This window comes from Polypterus senegalus, chromosome 10, assembly GCF_016835505.1.
Source record: "Polypterus senegalus isolate Bchr_013 chromosome 10, ASM1683550v1, whole genome shotgun sequence".
NCBI classification, from domain to species: domain Eukaryota; kingdom Metazoa; phylum Chordata; class Cladistia; order Polypteriformes; family Polypteridae; genus Polypterus; species Polypterus senegalus.
Genome location: NC_053163.1, coordinates 751,879 through 769,926, shown reverse-complemented (window position 1 = coordinate 769,926; position 18,048 = coordinate 751,879). Strand labels below are relative to the sequence as shown.

Sequence of the window (18,048 nt, the reverse complement as noted above, 5' to 3'; positions counted from 1 at the left end):
CAGGCCTTGACACCAGGAGAGTGGAACAGGGCATTAGAAGGACATCAGCCCAGCAGCAGAGCTGGTGTCTGCACCTTTGTGTGAGGAGGACCAGGAGGAGCGCTGGCAGAGCCCCCCAAAATGACCCGCAGCTGGATACTGGACCAAACTGTCAGAAACAGACTCCATGAGGGTGGCAGGAGTGCCCAACATCCTTTTGTGGGACTTGTGCTCACAGTCCACCACTGTGACTTTAGCTGCAGGTGGAAGCTCCACACAACTGTTGGCACAGCTCTGCCTTTGTCCAGAAACGGTTTCATAAGCTTTATGACCTTCGTCTCGGAAAGTCTTTCTCCTGTGGGATCTTTTCCTGAATAAGATCAAACACAGTTGTGTAGGGTGCGACAGGAGCTTCCACCTGCAGCTAAAGTCACTTCAGTACACGTGTACTGCGTCAGCGTGTCCGTGTCGATCAAACACAGAAAGCTCTTGTGATTTTACGCTGTAAGAGGAGAAGTAAATAAATCAATATAAGTAACAATCGATCTGACTTTTATATAAGTAACATACAGTATACCTGCTTCTTATTTAAAGACCATCACAAGACATAATCACAAACAGGACTTTGCCCAATACGTTGGTGAGCTCTGTAAGCCGTGCTGTTTCGTTGAAGGACAGGTGTGGGGCAGACTGACTGGCAGGATGACACCTGAGCTCTTAGTGCATCCAAACGGTGCCATCTTTCACCTTCATGCCTGGTGCAGCTGCGTTGTTCTTATACATGAGTGGACGTTTCTTGTGGTGAGGGCTTCTGTTCTCTTTCTCCGATGAAGAACCCTTGTCCTCATCCGAGGTCACCTCTGTTATAGGACGTCTGTCTGAAAACTAAAAGTGTCAGATCAGGGCGAGCGTGAACACGACTGAGAGAATAAAGCTGAATAATGAAAACAAAACCGCTGACCTTTACAAGTACCATACATTTACAGTGGCTGTTACAGACGCTAATCAAATGTATGTTTTCATTGTGTAATAGTAACAATAGCAATTGACAGAACGAGATTGCGAATACAAGCGGCTGAAATGAGTTTCCTCCGCAGGGTGTCTGGGCTTTCCCTTAAAGTTAGGGTGAGAAGCTCAGAGTAGAGCCGCTGCTCCTCCGCATCGAGACGAGTCAAATGAGGTGGCTTGGGCATCTGATCAGGATGCCTTCTGGACGCCTCCCTGGTGAGGGAGGAGGCCCCGGGGAAGGACACGCTGGAGGGACTATGTCTCCTGGCTGGCCTGGGAACACCTTGGGATTCTCCCGGAAGAGCTGGAAGAAGTGGCTGGGGAGAGGGAAGTCTGGGCCTCTCTGCTTAAGCTGCTACCCCCGCGACCCGACCTCGGATAAGCGGAAGAGGATGGATGGATGGATGGAAAGTAACAATAAAAGCAGCGTTTTCAACGTTTATTTTGAGACACGGTGAGGCTCAAACCGGCGACCCTTTGAATAGGAGTCAGCAGTTCTTACCGCTGTACTGCCAAAGCAGTTGTGTCAGCGTTGTACACTAGGATTTTAAATATCTGGATGCTGTCTCCCCCTGCTTGAGACTAACAGCTTTCACTCTCCGAGTCTGTCACAGCAAGACATGTCCTTCAGTCCCATGATGCACCTGGTTAGTCTCCTCTGCACAGCCTCAAGTGCTGCTATGTCTTTCTTGTAGCGTAGTGACCAGGACTGCACACAACACTCCATGTTGGATTTCTACCACCCTGACACAGTGCTATTCTGTTTCCTCCCACTCCTGACTGAATTCCCATTTTCGCCTCTCAGAGGAACATGAATTGGTCACATAGCCACTCCTGGACAATTGCAATTTATTTAATTTGAGTCAAGGCCAGAAAGCCAGGAGAAGTCCCCAATTCAACTTTTCAAATTACATCCACTCAAACATCCTCAGACACACCAGTAGAGTTTACATGAAAAGGTTTATTGATAAGAAATAATTGTACAAACACAGACATAACCCACACATTTACATTGAAACACAATCCCATTGAGGTCACCGTCCTACTGTACACACAGCACATATACACAATGTAAATGTAACACATCATAAACTCGCCGTAATTAAGGTAGACGTTTTGAGGTAAGTTAGTTATCTAAGATTTTCACTTCAAGACTGACCCAATAAATGTTTGTAACAGCGACGCCGTATTCTTGTAATTGTGCAGCAATGAGGTTGTGAAGGCATGAAAGATCCCTGAGAGGTAAATGGTGTAATTATTAATTCCAAAAGAAAAGTGAATAGTTGTATCGTATTGGTGGGCCCATTTCAGACAATGGCTGAGGTGAAAGACACACAGAGCAGGCCTCGGTCCAGATGTGAACATCTGGAAATAACAGAAGGATGTGCTTGCTGTGGAAGGACTGATGAAAGCGGCTGCTCCTCACGGCGGGACAATTACCACAAACAACAGGACACAACTCTTCTCAGGTGTCACCTTTTTTAAACTTCCACCTGCCCACCCAACTTTAGCTGAAACCCACACATGAATAAAGTCCAACCATGGCCACTCACAGCTCATTCACAACTAGATTTAGTGCCTCACCACAAAGCCTTCAGTTGGGTCCCACATGGCCTTGCGGATGTTCATCCACAGCTGGCAGAAAATAGGAGGCACAAGGGGCACTTGAAATTTAGAATGGAGCAGGGGGATAAAGTGGAGTAAGAAGCCAGTGAAGGTCAAACACACTAAGCAGGAGATGAGGTTCAAGATTCAAAGAGAAGAACCTTTCTTCATGAGTTTCAGAGATTATCCACAATCTTGGCTGTCATTCAGAGGTGCTGCCAGCGGGGTTTATTGGTGGAGAGTCGGGGCCACAGTCCACACAAATGAGGGGCCCATTGATCTCCAAAAGCCCCCACCTTGGAACCATCATCAGCCACCAAATCATCTCCAATTCCTCCATCCCTCCATAATCATGACCATAGAAAACTCTCTTCACCGACCAATCAGCACTCAGCCCCCCAAAAAAACATCCTCCCCAACCAACTGCGATGGAGCCCCCGCCCTCCCCATTCTAAATTCTTTCTATACCACAGATGTTGCTCTGTTTGTGGTGCCAGCTTTTATACTGGCACAAAATGTCTGACACCGTGTCCCTAGAGACCAATCATTATTACAGCACCAAAAAATGGCAGCACCTGAGGAAAAACAAAATGGCAAAGTGGAAAACGCCAAAACATAATCAAACTAAAAATGACTTTGCTAAATACAGAATTTAGAAAGGAGATAAAAATGAGATTTAAATCTCCATGATCCGAAACCACCAAAATCACCTTCAAAAGTTTGAAGGAAAGTTCTGCACAATAATAATACTACTAATAATAATACTAATACTAATAATACTAATAATAATACATTTCTTTATATAGCGCCATACCCATGCTCAAGGCACTTACTATACCAATGTAAACGCAGACCCCGACCATGTGATGCCTAGGAGAGAAGAAGCATCACAGATGAATCTGATTGGACCAGAGAGCGGTGACAAGACCCTTCACCTTCACTCATTCAGGTCATCTTACAGCAGCTTAGCATTCCAGTTAACAGAGAATTAGGATTCCAGTTAGACGTTATGTCAGTCAGCCACGCCAGCGTCTTTGTGTCAGGGGCGCAGCTTTTCACAGTCACATTTGACAGCTTTGGTCTGATGGACATGTCATGCTCACCAGTTCAGGGGTCTGGAAGGAAGGATCTCCTGCATTCATTTTCAAATGTGCTTCTCTGTTCAGTCAACACACGAGCAAAACATGCGAAATGCGAATTTGAAATGAGGCGGCACTTAGAACATGGCGAGGCTCTGCATAAATATGTCCTGGCTAAAGACAGATGGATTCACACACAGAAGAGGCCCACCAGTGAGCGTTACAAAGATGGAGAAGAGGCCTGGATATCTGGGGTAAAAGGTGCTGTAAAAAGAACTCTCCACAGAGCCGTTATAACACAAAGCCATGCAGGACACTTGTGGTGGACGCAGAGGGCAAATCTGGAGAAATTTACAAGATGTGCAGAGCTGCCATTTGTTCCGTAACAGAAATGAATCGAAATGGAGGTCCGTTTCCTACTCGCATAATGAAAATCTCCGTTGTTTTGCAGATCAGTCAGGGTTTTGGCTCGTGAAGTCTCGATGAATTAAAATTCAGTGAGGTGGCAGTAATGTGTAAACTGAAGCAAAGTGGGGTGGACTACTTTAAAACCTTCAAGGTAACTAATTACCAGATGATAGGCCTACCCAAAAGCACAGTCCTAAGAAAAACTAAACTATAGAGATAACTTGGATAGGGCCCATGACAAAAAAACAATATTTAGTCTCAATAAAACAAGGAGTGGTCTTGGTGTCAGCCCAGAATAAATTAGTATTGATAGCCAGTGCATTCTGAGCACCCATAAGACTGAAAACACCCAGCTCACCATTGCAGCGGTGTGATCAGAGCTTATGGGAACTTTGTTTTTCCCTGTCCTACCCAATGCAGGTCTTCTTAGGTTGCTCTTCTTTGTCACGTATGACCAGTGACTTGCCACATGAGGCTCACCCCTTAGCTTCATTTTCACCTGGTGAAGGATCTCAGTTCTGTACTGTGAGCCAGGAGCCCGTCTTCATGGTCCATTGGCTGGTTGAGTTCCTGCAGAAAACGGACATAAATATGGTTAACTGAGGACAAGGAGAGAAGGCCCTGGTTGTAAAGCTGTTCCGTGATGAGCTTTCTGGAAATGAATTAATAGGACTGAAGAGACAGTTTAAATGACCATCACTTTCACTTCTAGTGGCAGATTTTAAGACTAAAAGTGTGCCTGGTATGAAGACAGGGGTCAGTGTGGCAACCTTATATCTCACTGAGCTGGGCCAGAAGTCAACTATAGGAGGCCACCTCACGTCACCAAGCTGCGATGAGCTGCCATTAGCCTGCAGGAGAGTGGCTGGAGTAGAGGGATATTACACTCTCTGACAGAGGAGAACTGAAATAAGCAAAGCCATCTTTGAGTTCTGGAGCCCCAGCACACAGCAAGCAGCAACACTTGCATTGCTTAGCTGTGACCACAAGGGGGCACAATGGCATCAGATAAGCTGAATCTTTTTTTTTGCATAGATAATTAAAGACAAATTGAATACATTGGTCAAGTACTGTGGTGGACAGTAAAATTTTAGGGACTTTCAAATCTAGACTTTAGAAAAACAAGAACCATAGGATTGGAGAGTTTTGTTGGGCAGAATGTTGTATTTTCATCAAGACTGTTGTAATTTCTCAAGCATGCAGCAAGCTAGAAGCAACTTGTGATAAGGGTGCCTGCATGGACGCCCTCCACAGCCAACATAAAATTTAAGATGAAATAGGTAAATAAAAAAACAGCATTGTAATCGAACAATGAAACTAAAAGCAGAGATGAGCACAGTGCAAAACACCTGCAGAAAACAAAAACCCCAAATCCTCTGTGGGCCCGCTGTTGAACCCCTGTTCATCAACCATCACACCACAATCCCACAGCACACTTCTCACCTCCCTCCTTCTCCACCCTGGCATCTCTTCTTCCCATCAACTGAGTGCCCATCTCACTTTCCTCCAGACGTGTGACACTCAGCCATGAGACCTGTCAGCCTCATCCTGGGTCATTTCTGGGGTCACACTAGCGCTCTGTGTAACGGCCACTGGTGCTGGTTGTGACCCGCGGTCAGCTGATCATCAGTTTGAACGTTCTTTGCTCTAAACTGCTCTTGCTTGATGTTTTTGTAGTGCTGACCTTTTGCTACATTTTGTGGCGACAGTTTTTGTCCACATCGTGGCCTGATGATCGTGTGTTTTGATCTCCCAAACTTTTATCCTTTTTCTGTCTCACATCTTTCTCCTGATGCCACTAAATGTACTCGTTAACTTGATGACATAACAATAATATGCATATGTATAGGAACCTTGTCTTTGTCTGTCCTTTGGACACAAGGTTTGAAACTATCCTTCTCTCCTTCTGTTGTAGGCATTTTTTGGCATTTTGGACTTTAAAAGCCTTTGCCCCATTTTTGACCTGTGCAGGCCACAAGCTTGCCTGTTGAGTTTGGGGTTAGGCTGTCTGTGAGGTGAAGCTTACTCAGTGAATGCAGACCTGTGGAGCGGGCAGCTCTGGCTTTTTTGTGATGTTCTGAGGCCTGCCCCCCTTTTGCTGTATTTTGAGGGGCAGGAATCATAAGAGGTCCTGTCATATGCTGCCCCATTTTATGTTTCTCTGATGCTTGTCACCCTGTCGACTGCTAGTTCAGCACATGCAGCGCACATGCAGGTCACAGCACCCCCTAGTGGCCCCTTCTGCTGCCAGTGTGTCTCTTTATTTCTCTCTGTTTTGAAGGTATCTTGTGACTCTCTTACCTTGTGCCCTTTTAGCAGCCAGACACAATGTCACAAAACTAATAAAGTATTCTGCCACTGATGAAAATGAAGGACAAATGTTTACTAAAGTGTCCGCTTTTTTGGAGAACAGGCTGCGTAAAGAGATTACTTCCTTTCAACAGCGTATGGAAATGTCAAGAAGATGCTTTTAGCTGGTGAGCAGGGATGGGCTGATGTCAACAGCATCAGAGACTAAAAGTCTTGGATTTGCTGTTATTCCCTGTGACACGGCAGTATGTGGTCTAAAAGAATGGAACCATCTCCACCACAAGTAGACAATGTGCTAGGGTGGTCCCTTTCAAAGTTGAACAGCCTCATTTGGAGCTGCTGCAGTCGCCTGTAGACCTCTGGGGGATGACTGGGAGTTCAGCTGGAAGTGCATGGCTGTCAGCCCCTGAGAGGCGTTGCCTTTGCTTGTAACTGAGAAGGTTTTATTGAACTGCTTCTGAGCGTCTCTTTGCGACTCAAATGTCACAGGTTTGTGGATGGTGACTTCAGCAGCTAAAGTTTGAATTACGTCTTAGGCGGTTGAGGTCAAAGAGGACTCCACCATGTCTACTCCCAATTGGGTGTCTTCTTTTTATAGCAAACTCTCTCCACACTCCACAAGGAGATAAAGACAAGGCTTTGGTTTCTATTGCTACTTAACACACCTGCCAACCATCCATTTTTGAAGCTCCCTTATTCAAACACAGGGTCTTGAGTGACTGCAGCCTAAAATGACAGGCAGTAGGTACAGGACTGGCATTAGATGCACTTCCATCACAGGGCACAATCACACTTATACACACACATGTTAACTTAGAGCCACCAGTTACCATGCCTGTCTTTGGGATTAAAGAATACAATCACAATAATATTGCGTAAGTCTGAAGAATCCATGACTACATCAAGAGGAAGAGGAGGAGGAGGAGGAGGAGATTTGCCATGCCTGGCCATGTGACCAGGTGACAAACCCAGCAAAGCAAATGGGACAGTGACTTACTCAGAGGCACTGAGCAGCGTTTCATGATGGGCTTTGCTCCCTTCTCTTGTTGCTTTACAATGCAGACGAACTTCTGGTCTTCCAGATCGGCTTCAGAGAAGGGTGTGAAGACTGCCTGAGACACCAGCTCAAACTTGTTGTACCTGATCAGAGGCCCATACTGTTTCAGTTCTGGTTTCCATTTGCCGTCTCCGGCAGGTAACAGCTTCTTGTTCTTCTTGCTTTCCCACTGCCAGCTCACGTCAAGTTCCTGTGGGTAGAACTCTGAAATGAAGCAGCTCAGGAAGCAGGGCTGGTTGAGTTCTGTGAAGTGGACCTGGATTTCTGAGACGGTGGGACTGCACTCATGACCTGAAAAAAAAGAGAAGAAAATGAGATTTCTGGGTCAGAGATCAGCACAAGGACACTTCGCCCTACAGCAAAGAGGCCAACTTAAATAAAATTATTTGACTGCCAAGGTGTTGTCTAAAGAGACCATAGCTCTTAGCTCAGTTATTATCTCTGCCTACTAAAGCCAGTAGGCTTCACAGAGAACCAATAAACTGCGGAGCATCAGCTTGACATTTAGGATCAAATAGGAATAAAAAAGATGAACTCCACAAACAAGACAGAAGGAGATGGACCAGGTACACGGCCAGAAAACAGAACAGAAAACTGGGAAGTGACTGGGGACAAAGAAAAGGATCAGAAGACAAAAGTGAAGTCGAAACAAAGTAGGGGTTCAAACCAGAATGGCAATGGCTGTAAATGTGAACTCAATACATAAACCAAACTCAAAGTCTTAAAAAACAACCCCAAAAATTACAAAGAAATGGAACCACTTTAGTTAAAGTATTCGTGAAATGTCTTTAGATTGAGTCTACAAGGTTATATAAGATTTCACCTGCAAACCCCCTTGGTGCCAATGACCTCATGTGGCACAACCTCTGGGAGCATGTCCATAGTGACAGACACCTGCATGTTAGCCACAGCAACACTAAATGGTCCAATAAAAATAAAATCGCATCGTTGAAAACAAAAAGTATAAATAGAGAAACAAACCAGAAATGTTCCAACTAACTATTGACTGTCAGTCAGGCAGACCACCAGTTTGTGAAACTCAAGGACTGTGTGAGCAACACTGGAGCACCAGAAGAAACAGGCCTGTCCACTTTGCTCTTCACTCTGCGCACCTCCGACTAGAAAAAGAGCAGCAGGTCAGGTCAGTCAGGTCACTTGCAGAACTTCTCAGATGATTCTGCACTTAAGGGGTGTGTTGATAAAAGGTGATGATGCAAACGAGAGGAGTCACGGGGAGAACTTTGAGAATTGTCTGCAACTCAACATCAGCAAAACCAAAGAACTGGTAAATGACTTTGGGTACAGAGGTGGCACTCTATTTGAAGTACTTGAAGTCCTGCTTCTTGATGTGTGCAGATGAGGATGTCCATATGCACACTCAGTGCCGGATTTAGACTTGATAAGGCCCTAAGCTATTTGAGACATGGGGCCCTTTATAAGTATATATGACAATTTGTTTTGGGGGCCCCCAAGAAGGCGGGGGCCGTAAGCTATAGCTTGTGTAGCTTATATGTAAATCCTGCACTGTGCACACTCCAAGTGCTGTGGGGAAATGTACTGAGTACTGTTTGTGTCTGTCGCCATTATTTGGCAAAGAGGGCATTGTATCATCAGGCTGTCGAGTTGATGACAAACCCAGCAGGTGCCTTTAGTCACAAATAATTTGTCATATCAAGCAATCAGTAAAATATGGAGGCCAGTCTACTGTATATACTTTAGAAAGGCAACCAACCCTCTGCTCTGTCGAAGTCTGCCAGACTGAAGATTTCTAAAATCAGGCTGGACATCGAGCTGCTCATCACTTTGAGGTGAAAACAGACCCTGGGAGAGAAGCGACTGGCTATCTGCACACTCACACACTGCAGCTTCCAGAGACAAATGGATAACTTTGTCAAAGTGAAACGTCTGCCAGTTTTAACTGGATAGACGCCCGGCCTCTAATACAACCAGAGCCTTAGTAGCAGAGTGAAAACCTTGTGCACTCTCGGAGTAGGCTGTGCAGCAGCCATGTTGGTGGGGAAAAAAGCAATGGAAAAAAAAATGAAAAGCTGAATTTTCAAGTGTAACAGTAAGTAAACAAATGACCTCATGCATACCCCCCAAAAATGTTCCTTATTGTCAGTCCAGGCGTGATGAATGCAGGCTAAGTTTATTGTTGTGAAGTACATGCGATTGTTCAGCATGTACATTTGTATCCCCCAGTTTGTTACCGTCATTGTGCATATCAGACAAGGGGAGTTGAGGCGTTTTACACTTGAAAAATAAACTAATATAAAAAGCTGGAAACAAACAGAATTTCAGGACCACAACATTGGTGCAGGTTCAGCTGTTACTGATTCATATGAGGTGTCCAAATATTGGCCCCGATATCATAGGTCAGGCCCTACTTGCAACGGACTCCAATAAAGTTCAGTGCATTACACCTGAGACCTGGGGGTGCCAGGGGGTGGTCTTGGGGGTGGTGACCTCAAAGTGACCCCACCTCTTTGTCTACCACTCACAAAACTCAAAATTAAACATAAAATAAACACACGCCAGGAATAAACCCTGTCTAAAACGTAACAGACACGGACTACGCACCTGTCATCCCGTGTCAATGGCACAAATTTCACTGGTCATGAAATGCCATTTGCTTCAGAAATGTCCCCCTAATTTTCAAAGTGAATTGAATTTTTTGTGAATTGATGGCTTATCACTAATCATCAGCAATGCCATGGTACAATTTATCAGAGTGAAATATCAAAAATGAAAATAAGACAAACGGTGAGAGTGAAGACATCAACCTTAGCTGATTTCCTGTGAATGTGCAGGGAAGACACAGAGAGCAGCGGGCCTCACCTGGTATCGGGATCCTCTTTATTTGCTTCCTAATGGGCTCCTGGAGTTTTTTATGCCTCACTGAGCAGGTGTAAATGGTCTCCTCTGTATCTCTCAGGGTCGTAGGGGTGAACACAGCCTTAGACTCTAAACGATAACCCTTCTCCTCCATAACCGGGTCACTCGTCATTGGTCTGATATCTCTTAGTCCATCCCCACCAGCCAGCAGCCACGTCACCTCGATGTCTTTTGGTAAGAAGTCCTTGATGGAGCAGCTCAGAGTGCAGGGCTGGCCAAGGCCCTTAAACTCGGCCACCTGAATATCTGACATGATAGGTGGGTGGAACAGACCTGGAAAACACAAGGAGGCAGGTCTCTGATGGGTCAGTTCCAGCTGGAGAAAGGCTTGTACTTGGAATCCTCTTCCAAGTCTGAGGTCCAAGTTTAGGGTGTAGAAAAACTTGGAGAGAATAATGATATGCACACATATTGAATAAAACAATAAAGTTGGAAGATCAATGGCATTTTTAGTAGCTGCAAAAGAAAGGGGGTAATGAAGATTACTCCACACACCATGACTATCTGAAAGGAAAATTTATGAAACCGACAGTTCATGACAGTGATGATTATATTGGAGTTTGGAACTTGGAAGATCACAGTTTTTGGCTATAACAACAATGACATAAAACCTAGAAAGGTTTTCTAAAAAAAAAAAGTAAGAAACACTGCAGCAGTTATTTGGAGGGAAGAGAAGAGAAGATGAGATTCAAAGCCGAGCTTGTCTTATTGCTGTGCTCGAGCATTGTGCACCTTAGTGCCTTTGTGAGAGACAGTAGCTCATCTCTCCTGCGGGCCGTTCAGATTAATGAGACACAGCAAGACGCAGGAAAGAGGAGACGAGGTAAAGGAGCAGCAAGCGGTGTGGATGCACTCAGGTTCTAATTGTCCTGGTTGAGTGCCATTCCTGTCCTTGACTACCTAGTCAGCTTTTTTGGATCAGCCCCTTTGATCTTTCACCCTTACATGTTTCCCAATATTTAGTTTACTTAATATAGAAGCAGAGTTTTTAGTTTTCTCTCTCACTTTTTACAATTATTAATGTTAACATTTAGCTACTGGCTTATTACTATACATTTTTGAATTGATTTTTTAAATTTAATTGTAGAGATGTTGCTGTCAATGTGGACTCAAACTTCAGCCAACTTTCACAAACCATATAATAAGGTGCCACGTGAAAAGAAGCGGGTGTTCAAGGTGATGTTTGTACAGACACAGGAAGCAGAGGGTAATGGTACTGGCCGATGTTAAGAGTGGTGACCAGCACAGGGCAGTGTTGGGGCCCGCTGCTATTTTTAATATATATAAATGATTTAGATAGGAATATAAGGAACAAGCTGGTGAAGTTTGCAGATGATACCAAGATAGGTGGATTAGCAGATCATTTGGAATCCGTTATATCATCACAGAAGGACTTGGACAGCAGACAGACTTGGGCTGATCTGTAGACAATGAAATTTAATGTCAGTAAATGCAAAGAATGACACATAGGAAGTAAAAATGTGAGGTCTGAATACACAATGGGGGGTCTGAAAATCGAGAGTCCACCTTATGAGAAGGATTTAGGAGTCGTAGTGGACTCTAAGCCAGGGGTGGGCAAAGTCATTCCTGGAGGGCCACAGTGGCTGCAGGTTTTTGTTCCAACCAAATTGCTTACTAAGAAGCACTTATTGCTCTAGAAACACTTCTGCTTCATTTTAGTTCTCTCTCTCATTAAGATTTTGAACCCTTATTGCTTATTTAAGTCTTAAACAGCTGCATTCTCAGTTTTGAATTGCTCCTTATTAACAATAAGATGCAAATGACAAAAGAAACCAGCAGTTATCCATTTTGCTTGTTACCCTTTACACCTGTGTGTATTTACCGTGCACTATTTGGTTTAATTAAATACTTGGAAGGAAAGGGAAGAGAAAAAAGTGAAGGACTGAGAATTACCCATCTGTTTTACACTTCAAAGTATTTGGATGATATCCTTAGAATGGAAAAAAAAAATCTATGATATGAGAATGACTTGACATAGCAGAGTTAAAGCACTAACAAGCCATGAAATGTAATTATTGGCAAGGATTGTTTTCTAATTAAGCAACTGGGTTGGAACAAAAACCCACGGCCACTGCGGCCCTCCAGGAATGACTTTGCCCACCCCTGCTCTAAGCTATCAACTTCCAGACAGTGTTGAGAAGCCATGAAGAAGGCTAACAGAATGTCAGGTTATATAGCGCCTTGACGTGTGGAGTACAAGTCACAGGAGGTGACACTCAAGCTTTATAACACACTGGTGAGGCCTCATCTGGAGTCCTAGGGACAGTTTGGGTCTCCAGGCTACAAAAAGGACAAAGCAGCACAAGAAAAGGTCCAGAGAAGAGCGACTAGGGTGATTTCAGGGCTACAGGGGATGAGTTATGAGGAAAGATTAAAAGAGCTGAGCCTTTACAGGAGATGAAGAGGAGACCTGAGTGACTGAAGTGTTTAAAATTATGAAGGGAATCAGTCCAGTGGATCAAGACGGTGACTTTAAAATGAATTCATCAAGAAAACGGGGACACAGCTGGAACCTTTTAAGGGTAAATTTTGCACAAACATTAGGAAGTTTTTCTTTACACTGAGAACCACTGACACTTGGAATAAGCGACCAAGTAGTGTGGTAGACAGTAAGACTTTAAAGACCTTCAGAACTTGACTTAATGATATTATGTGGAAAGGACTGGTGAGCTTTGTTGGACTGAACAAAAGGCTCACGTCCAGATTGTTCTAAAATCCCAAAAAAGCTTTATCTGAACAAAGGATGGCTAGCACATTTATTATTACAGTGTAAGACCAACATCTTACATGGTCTGCTCCTGAGACATCTTTGTTAAATACATTTCTTATATTCTTATTGGAGTCCTGAAAGCCTTTGTATTCGATTGCCAAAGCAGACCAGGTATCCCTTGAGAAATCTCAGATCAAGAATTTTTACCTAACAATACCCACCTCTCTACTAGAGGCCACAACTCATAAAAGTGGAAAACCAACAGGATCAAAGTCACAGACTGGGGACTTACTTTCCTCCACAAGATTCCCGCTGCGCCTCTCAAAGGGTTCCTTGAGGGTCTGGTGTTCCACCACGCAGATATATTTGTCCTCCTCCAAGTCCATCAAGTCTTTTGGTGTGAACTCAGCTTCAGATACCATCTTGTAAGTCTTCCCTTCACTCACTGGACTGGCTTTTTTGGTTTTCATTTCTTTTTTTCCTTTCTTACCAACTTCTAGCCAAGTCACTTTGATTTCCTTGGGGAAGAAATTGTCAATGGAGCATCTCAAGGTGCACATCTGTTTAATTCCATTAAAGTTACATAGTTTTACATTTGAGACGACGGGGCAGCACTGCAAACCTGCAAAACACAACCATAGAGATGGGTATGAAAACCTCAAAAGGAATAAACCAACCAACAAACAAATAAATAAGAGTTTGAATTTCAGATAAGAAGTTTAAGGGATATTCCTGGTAAATAAGTACATCTAGAAAAAATGGATAAACATACAAAGAGATTCCAAAGAAGAGCGCATCACACCATTTACCTGAAGTAACAGAGCAGATCTTCTCCATCCTCTCTTTCAGGCTCTCATGCTCTACTGTGCAGAAGAAGTCCATGTCCTCCAGGTCACCCAGGGACTGAGGAGTGAAGGTGGCGTGAGACACAAGCGAGTACCTGTTATTTGTCATTATGGGACCATAGTTGGTTGTATTGAGCTTCCAGTCACCTGACTCTTCCGGAAGAGTCTTCTTCATTCCTTTCTTCGTTTTCCTGTCCCAGGTCACGTTGATCTTTTTGGGATAAAATTCTGATACAGTGCAGGCCAAGGTACAGGGCTCACCAAACTTTGTGAATCGAGCGTGCATGTCTGAGATCGTGGGACGTGTTTTATCAGCTGGAAGAGACATGAGTGAAGCCTTTAGACTCAGAATTAAAGAATCAGAAAGAACATAACTATTAGGAACAGAATCAGTGGAGAATCAAGGCCACATGAACTAGACATGCTGAAAATGGAGAAGGAGTGTAGGCACATACATCTTTGAACACCATCACACTACATGATGTCTAGCTGGAGAGAGGGTCGCATTCAATTCTGGATCATGATGCCTTGAGAATGTTAGGTTACACAGCCATGATGGATTACACAACTCCCTCAAAATGTCTCAGTACAGTTTCAGATTTCATGTATCATAAGGTGGCCATATTTTGGGAGCCAATCAATGTGGAGTACAACAGAATAAGAATAAGCGCACCTCAAGAAAGTAAGCAAACAACATGGTGAACCACCAGGTAGAAGCCTCCATTATTGTTGTTTTCGTTCTTCCCTTTGTAACAAAACAGAAAGGAACAGAGAAGGCCAGATCTTTATGGATGTGGTTAACAGCGCTGCAAATCTGATTAAGAGCTGATTGGCTGGCAACTCTTGCACATGCACAGAAGCTCCACCCCCACAACTTGTGACAAAGTCAAACTGGTGGTTAGTGACAGAGCGCTACTCTTATGAGTCACATAATGCTGTTCATTTTTTCCTGTTATCCAAAGTGAGCGCATTGGAAATTATTTACTCCAGAGAACATTGTGGTGTTCCCTACGGCAAAGTGGAATTTTATAAACAGTATATATTGTGTTTACGGTGTTGCCATTTACTTTTTAGACAAGCACCCCTATTATGGTGTCTTGTTTGGAGGACATGGCCTTGAGGTTGTGTGACACTTTAAAAAGCAAAGATGCATGTGATGCAGCATTCAGCTGCACTTGAAAAAGTTTTGGCAATGAAAGACATTTCGGTTGCTCTCAGTTCAACATCTTTGCTTACGGATTTAGACATCGATTTTCGTATAGCGCTCTTGTAATGGTGTAAGATTAACAAGTTTCCTAGTTATGACTCTTGCTACTCATTAGGGCAGCGTTTCTCCACCTTTAAGTATTTGCGACCCGAGTTTTCATAACAGTTTTAATGGCGCCCCTAATTTTTTGAAACGTAGATGTATATTTTATTATGCCTACTTAACTTTTATCGACATTTTATCTAACTCTCTATTTATTTTTCTAGTATCAGAATGTAGTTTAAGTTCATTTGTTTTGGTTTCAATAGATGGATTTTTCATATTTTCGATTCTTGTTTTCTTTTTTTCACATCTTCGTGCCCCCCTATTTGTTACTTCGTGCCCCCCTAGGGGGGCCCACCCCACAGGTTGAGAACCACTGCATTAGGGTCCACACTTATCTTCTAGTCCTCTCTGTAACTTATGATGCTTGTCATCATGTGACATTACAGCCATGACTGAGTTGCTGGGGCGGTCACATTACTTGGTTGGCAGTAACCGGCCTGCACGGCAATGGTCCACAACTTGCTAAATTATGTCAATGAGGACTAAAACAGTGTGATAGGGGCTTCATCAGGTAACTTTAGCCTTGATGACCTCCTCTCAGTGGGCTCCCTCATGGTCACATGTGCCACCTTACAGAATTCTGATCCTTCTTGATTCTTGTACTTATAATTAAGACAGAAAAGGTCACATTATGACTCCTAATGCACACGTGACACTCATATGTTCCCACTGTGACTCTGTGAACATCTGTACGTTTAGTGTGCTGATGTGATGACATCCCTATTGTTAACATCAGTGGAAAGAGGGGCTTGAAATTCACTAGAAGTGTAATAAAACTGTGCAAAACAGAAGGTGAGGAAGACACCAGGACTCTAATGTAAGTGAGACTTCCATCAGTACACCAGTCAGGAGGGAACTGACACACTAAGACGACATTGAGTAATTTTCCTCAACCTCACCTGTTAACTCCAATCTGCCAGACTTCTTCTCTTTGGTCTTCTCCATGAGGGTCACGTGTGCCACCCTACAGATGTAGGTCATCTCCTCCACTTCACTGCGGATTTTAGGTGTGAACTGAACCTCAGAGGTCACCTCATAGGTGTAGTTCTTCATCTCAGGACTGGGTATCATCACTTTGGCTGGCCACTCTGCTGACCCTGCAGTAACAGGCTGATGTCCGCTCTCTGCTCCAACTCTCAGCCAAGTGACTTTGATATCACTTGGGAAGAACTTAGTGATGGTGCAGCTCAGAGTGCAGGGCTCCCCCTCCTTTGTGAACCTGACCATTTCAACATCAGACAAATGGGGCCGCCCATCAATACCTGAAACACAGAAGTGGGAGATCATTTAAGGAATGAGAGAGACATGATGGATGGATGGATGGATGGATGGATGGATGAACGGGCAGGCTGGTACTAACCGCTGAGGTAGGTACGTGTCTCCTGGGACAGTTCTGTGCATAAACCCAAAGTATTGTAAGGGTCCTAATTTATTCTTGGTAAGAAATCTAGGAAGTTGGATGTGCCTGATTTCTGAGTGACTAATTTAATGTGACTAATGTGTCAGTTTTATGGAGACACCACTCTGTCCTCCTTGCTAACTGTACATCAGTAACCCACATTTAACCACCAAGACTTTAGGGAGAAGCATTCTTTGTTTTACAAAAAAAAAATAACAAAACGTATAAAACACTAAAAATTCTTTTTGGTGAGTTTCATGTTTCACAATTGCAAAATCGACTGCAAAATACATTTTTGAGTCAGTTTTGCCAAACTGTATGTGGATTGTAACTTGCACTTTTTCCCCAACACTAATAGTAAGTCATTATCCAACCGGTTATATCCTAACTACAGGGTAACGGGGATCTGCTGGAGCCAATCCCAGCCAACACAGGGTGCAAGGCAGGAAATAAATCACGGGCAGGGCGCCAGCCCACCACAGTCAACACTAATAATCACTCAAGAAACCCGCTGTGTATTCTGTACTTCATCTAAGTATGGCTCTAAAGTTCAAATCAACGTGGAGGAGCGCAGTTTATTTTTAAAGTTGTGCCAGATATTTTTATGTACTTGCATGCAAAGGGAGACAATTAAATTAAAATGTAAAAGAAGTAAAATTAAAAATAAATGTTTGTTTCAGCAGGAAACTTACCCGTTCAGGGACGGTGTTGAAAAGGCCTTCTTCATGGGCTCTGGACCCAGGACTGCCTAACATCTTCACACCCAGTCATTATGGGATGTCCCTAGAATCGCACCTGACTCCGATGCTCTTCAGGATGGCCGTCTCCGTAAGTAGGCATCATAGCAGCTTAACATGCACGTCACCGCCGGCCTCACACAGCGCCCCAAAATGTTGTCCTGAGACTTTGAATGTTTCTTTGCTTTGTTTTAAATTCCCTGAAGCAGACCCCAGTGACCCTGTAGTTAGGATATAGCGGGTTGGATAATGGATGGATGGATTCAGTATTGTCCTTTTGATACCTGCCCTCAGTCTTTATATTCTGGCTAAGGGTTTCAGTTCGTCAGCCCGTCATTGAGTGTTGTACAATTAGAATCAATTTTGTAAGCTTAGTTTCCTCCTTTTGGAGATTTTGCTGTAATAAATTGGATTTTAGTCTTGGATTTGTTTGCTTTGACTGAATTTTTAGGCAAACCTCTTTTTCATTGTTTTGTGCTTCTTTTTTTTCTGTTCTGACTGTTTTGTTCATCTTGTTGATTATTTAAGAAATTCATGAAATATTAAGGAACCTCATTTTTTTTTGTTCTAAAGACCAAGGGCCTGATGTTCAAAAACTTGATTAGATTCCATACTAACATTTTGCTGAGGCAAAAACAGCATATATAAAAAAAAAATCATATTTATAAAACCGTATGTACGCC

General features: G+C 43.6%; 1 protein-coding gene across 1 annotated transcript in view; it reads right to left on the bottom strand.

The window, feature by feature from the left end:
• Positions 1-1,928: 1,928 nt before the first annotated feature.
• LOC120536432 overlaps positions 1,929-18,048 on the bottom strand; it is a 29,100-nt gene continuing 12,980 nt past the window's right edge. The window contains exons 7-12 of the mRNA XM_039764775.1: positions 16,129-16,491; positions 13,882-14,232; positions 13,365-13,694; positions 10,285-10,614; positions 7,387-7,737; positions 1,929-4,649 (exon numbers count right to left, since the gene is read on the bottom strand). Of these exons, the coding sequence (XP_039620709.1) occupies positions 4,624-4,649; positions 7,387-7,737; positions 10,285-10,614; positions 13,365-13,694; positions 13,882-14,232; positions 16,129-16,491 (1,751 nt within the window). The 3' untranslated portion in view covers positions 1,929-4,623. The remainder of the gene's footprint in view (positions 4,650-7,386; positions 7,738-10,284; positions 10,615-13,364; positions 13,695-13,881; positions 14,233-16,128; positions 16,492-18,048) is intronic.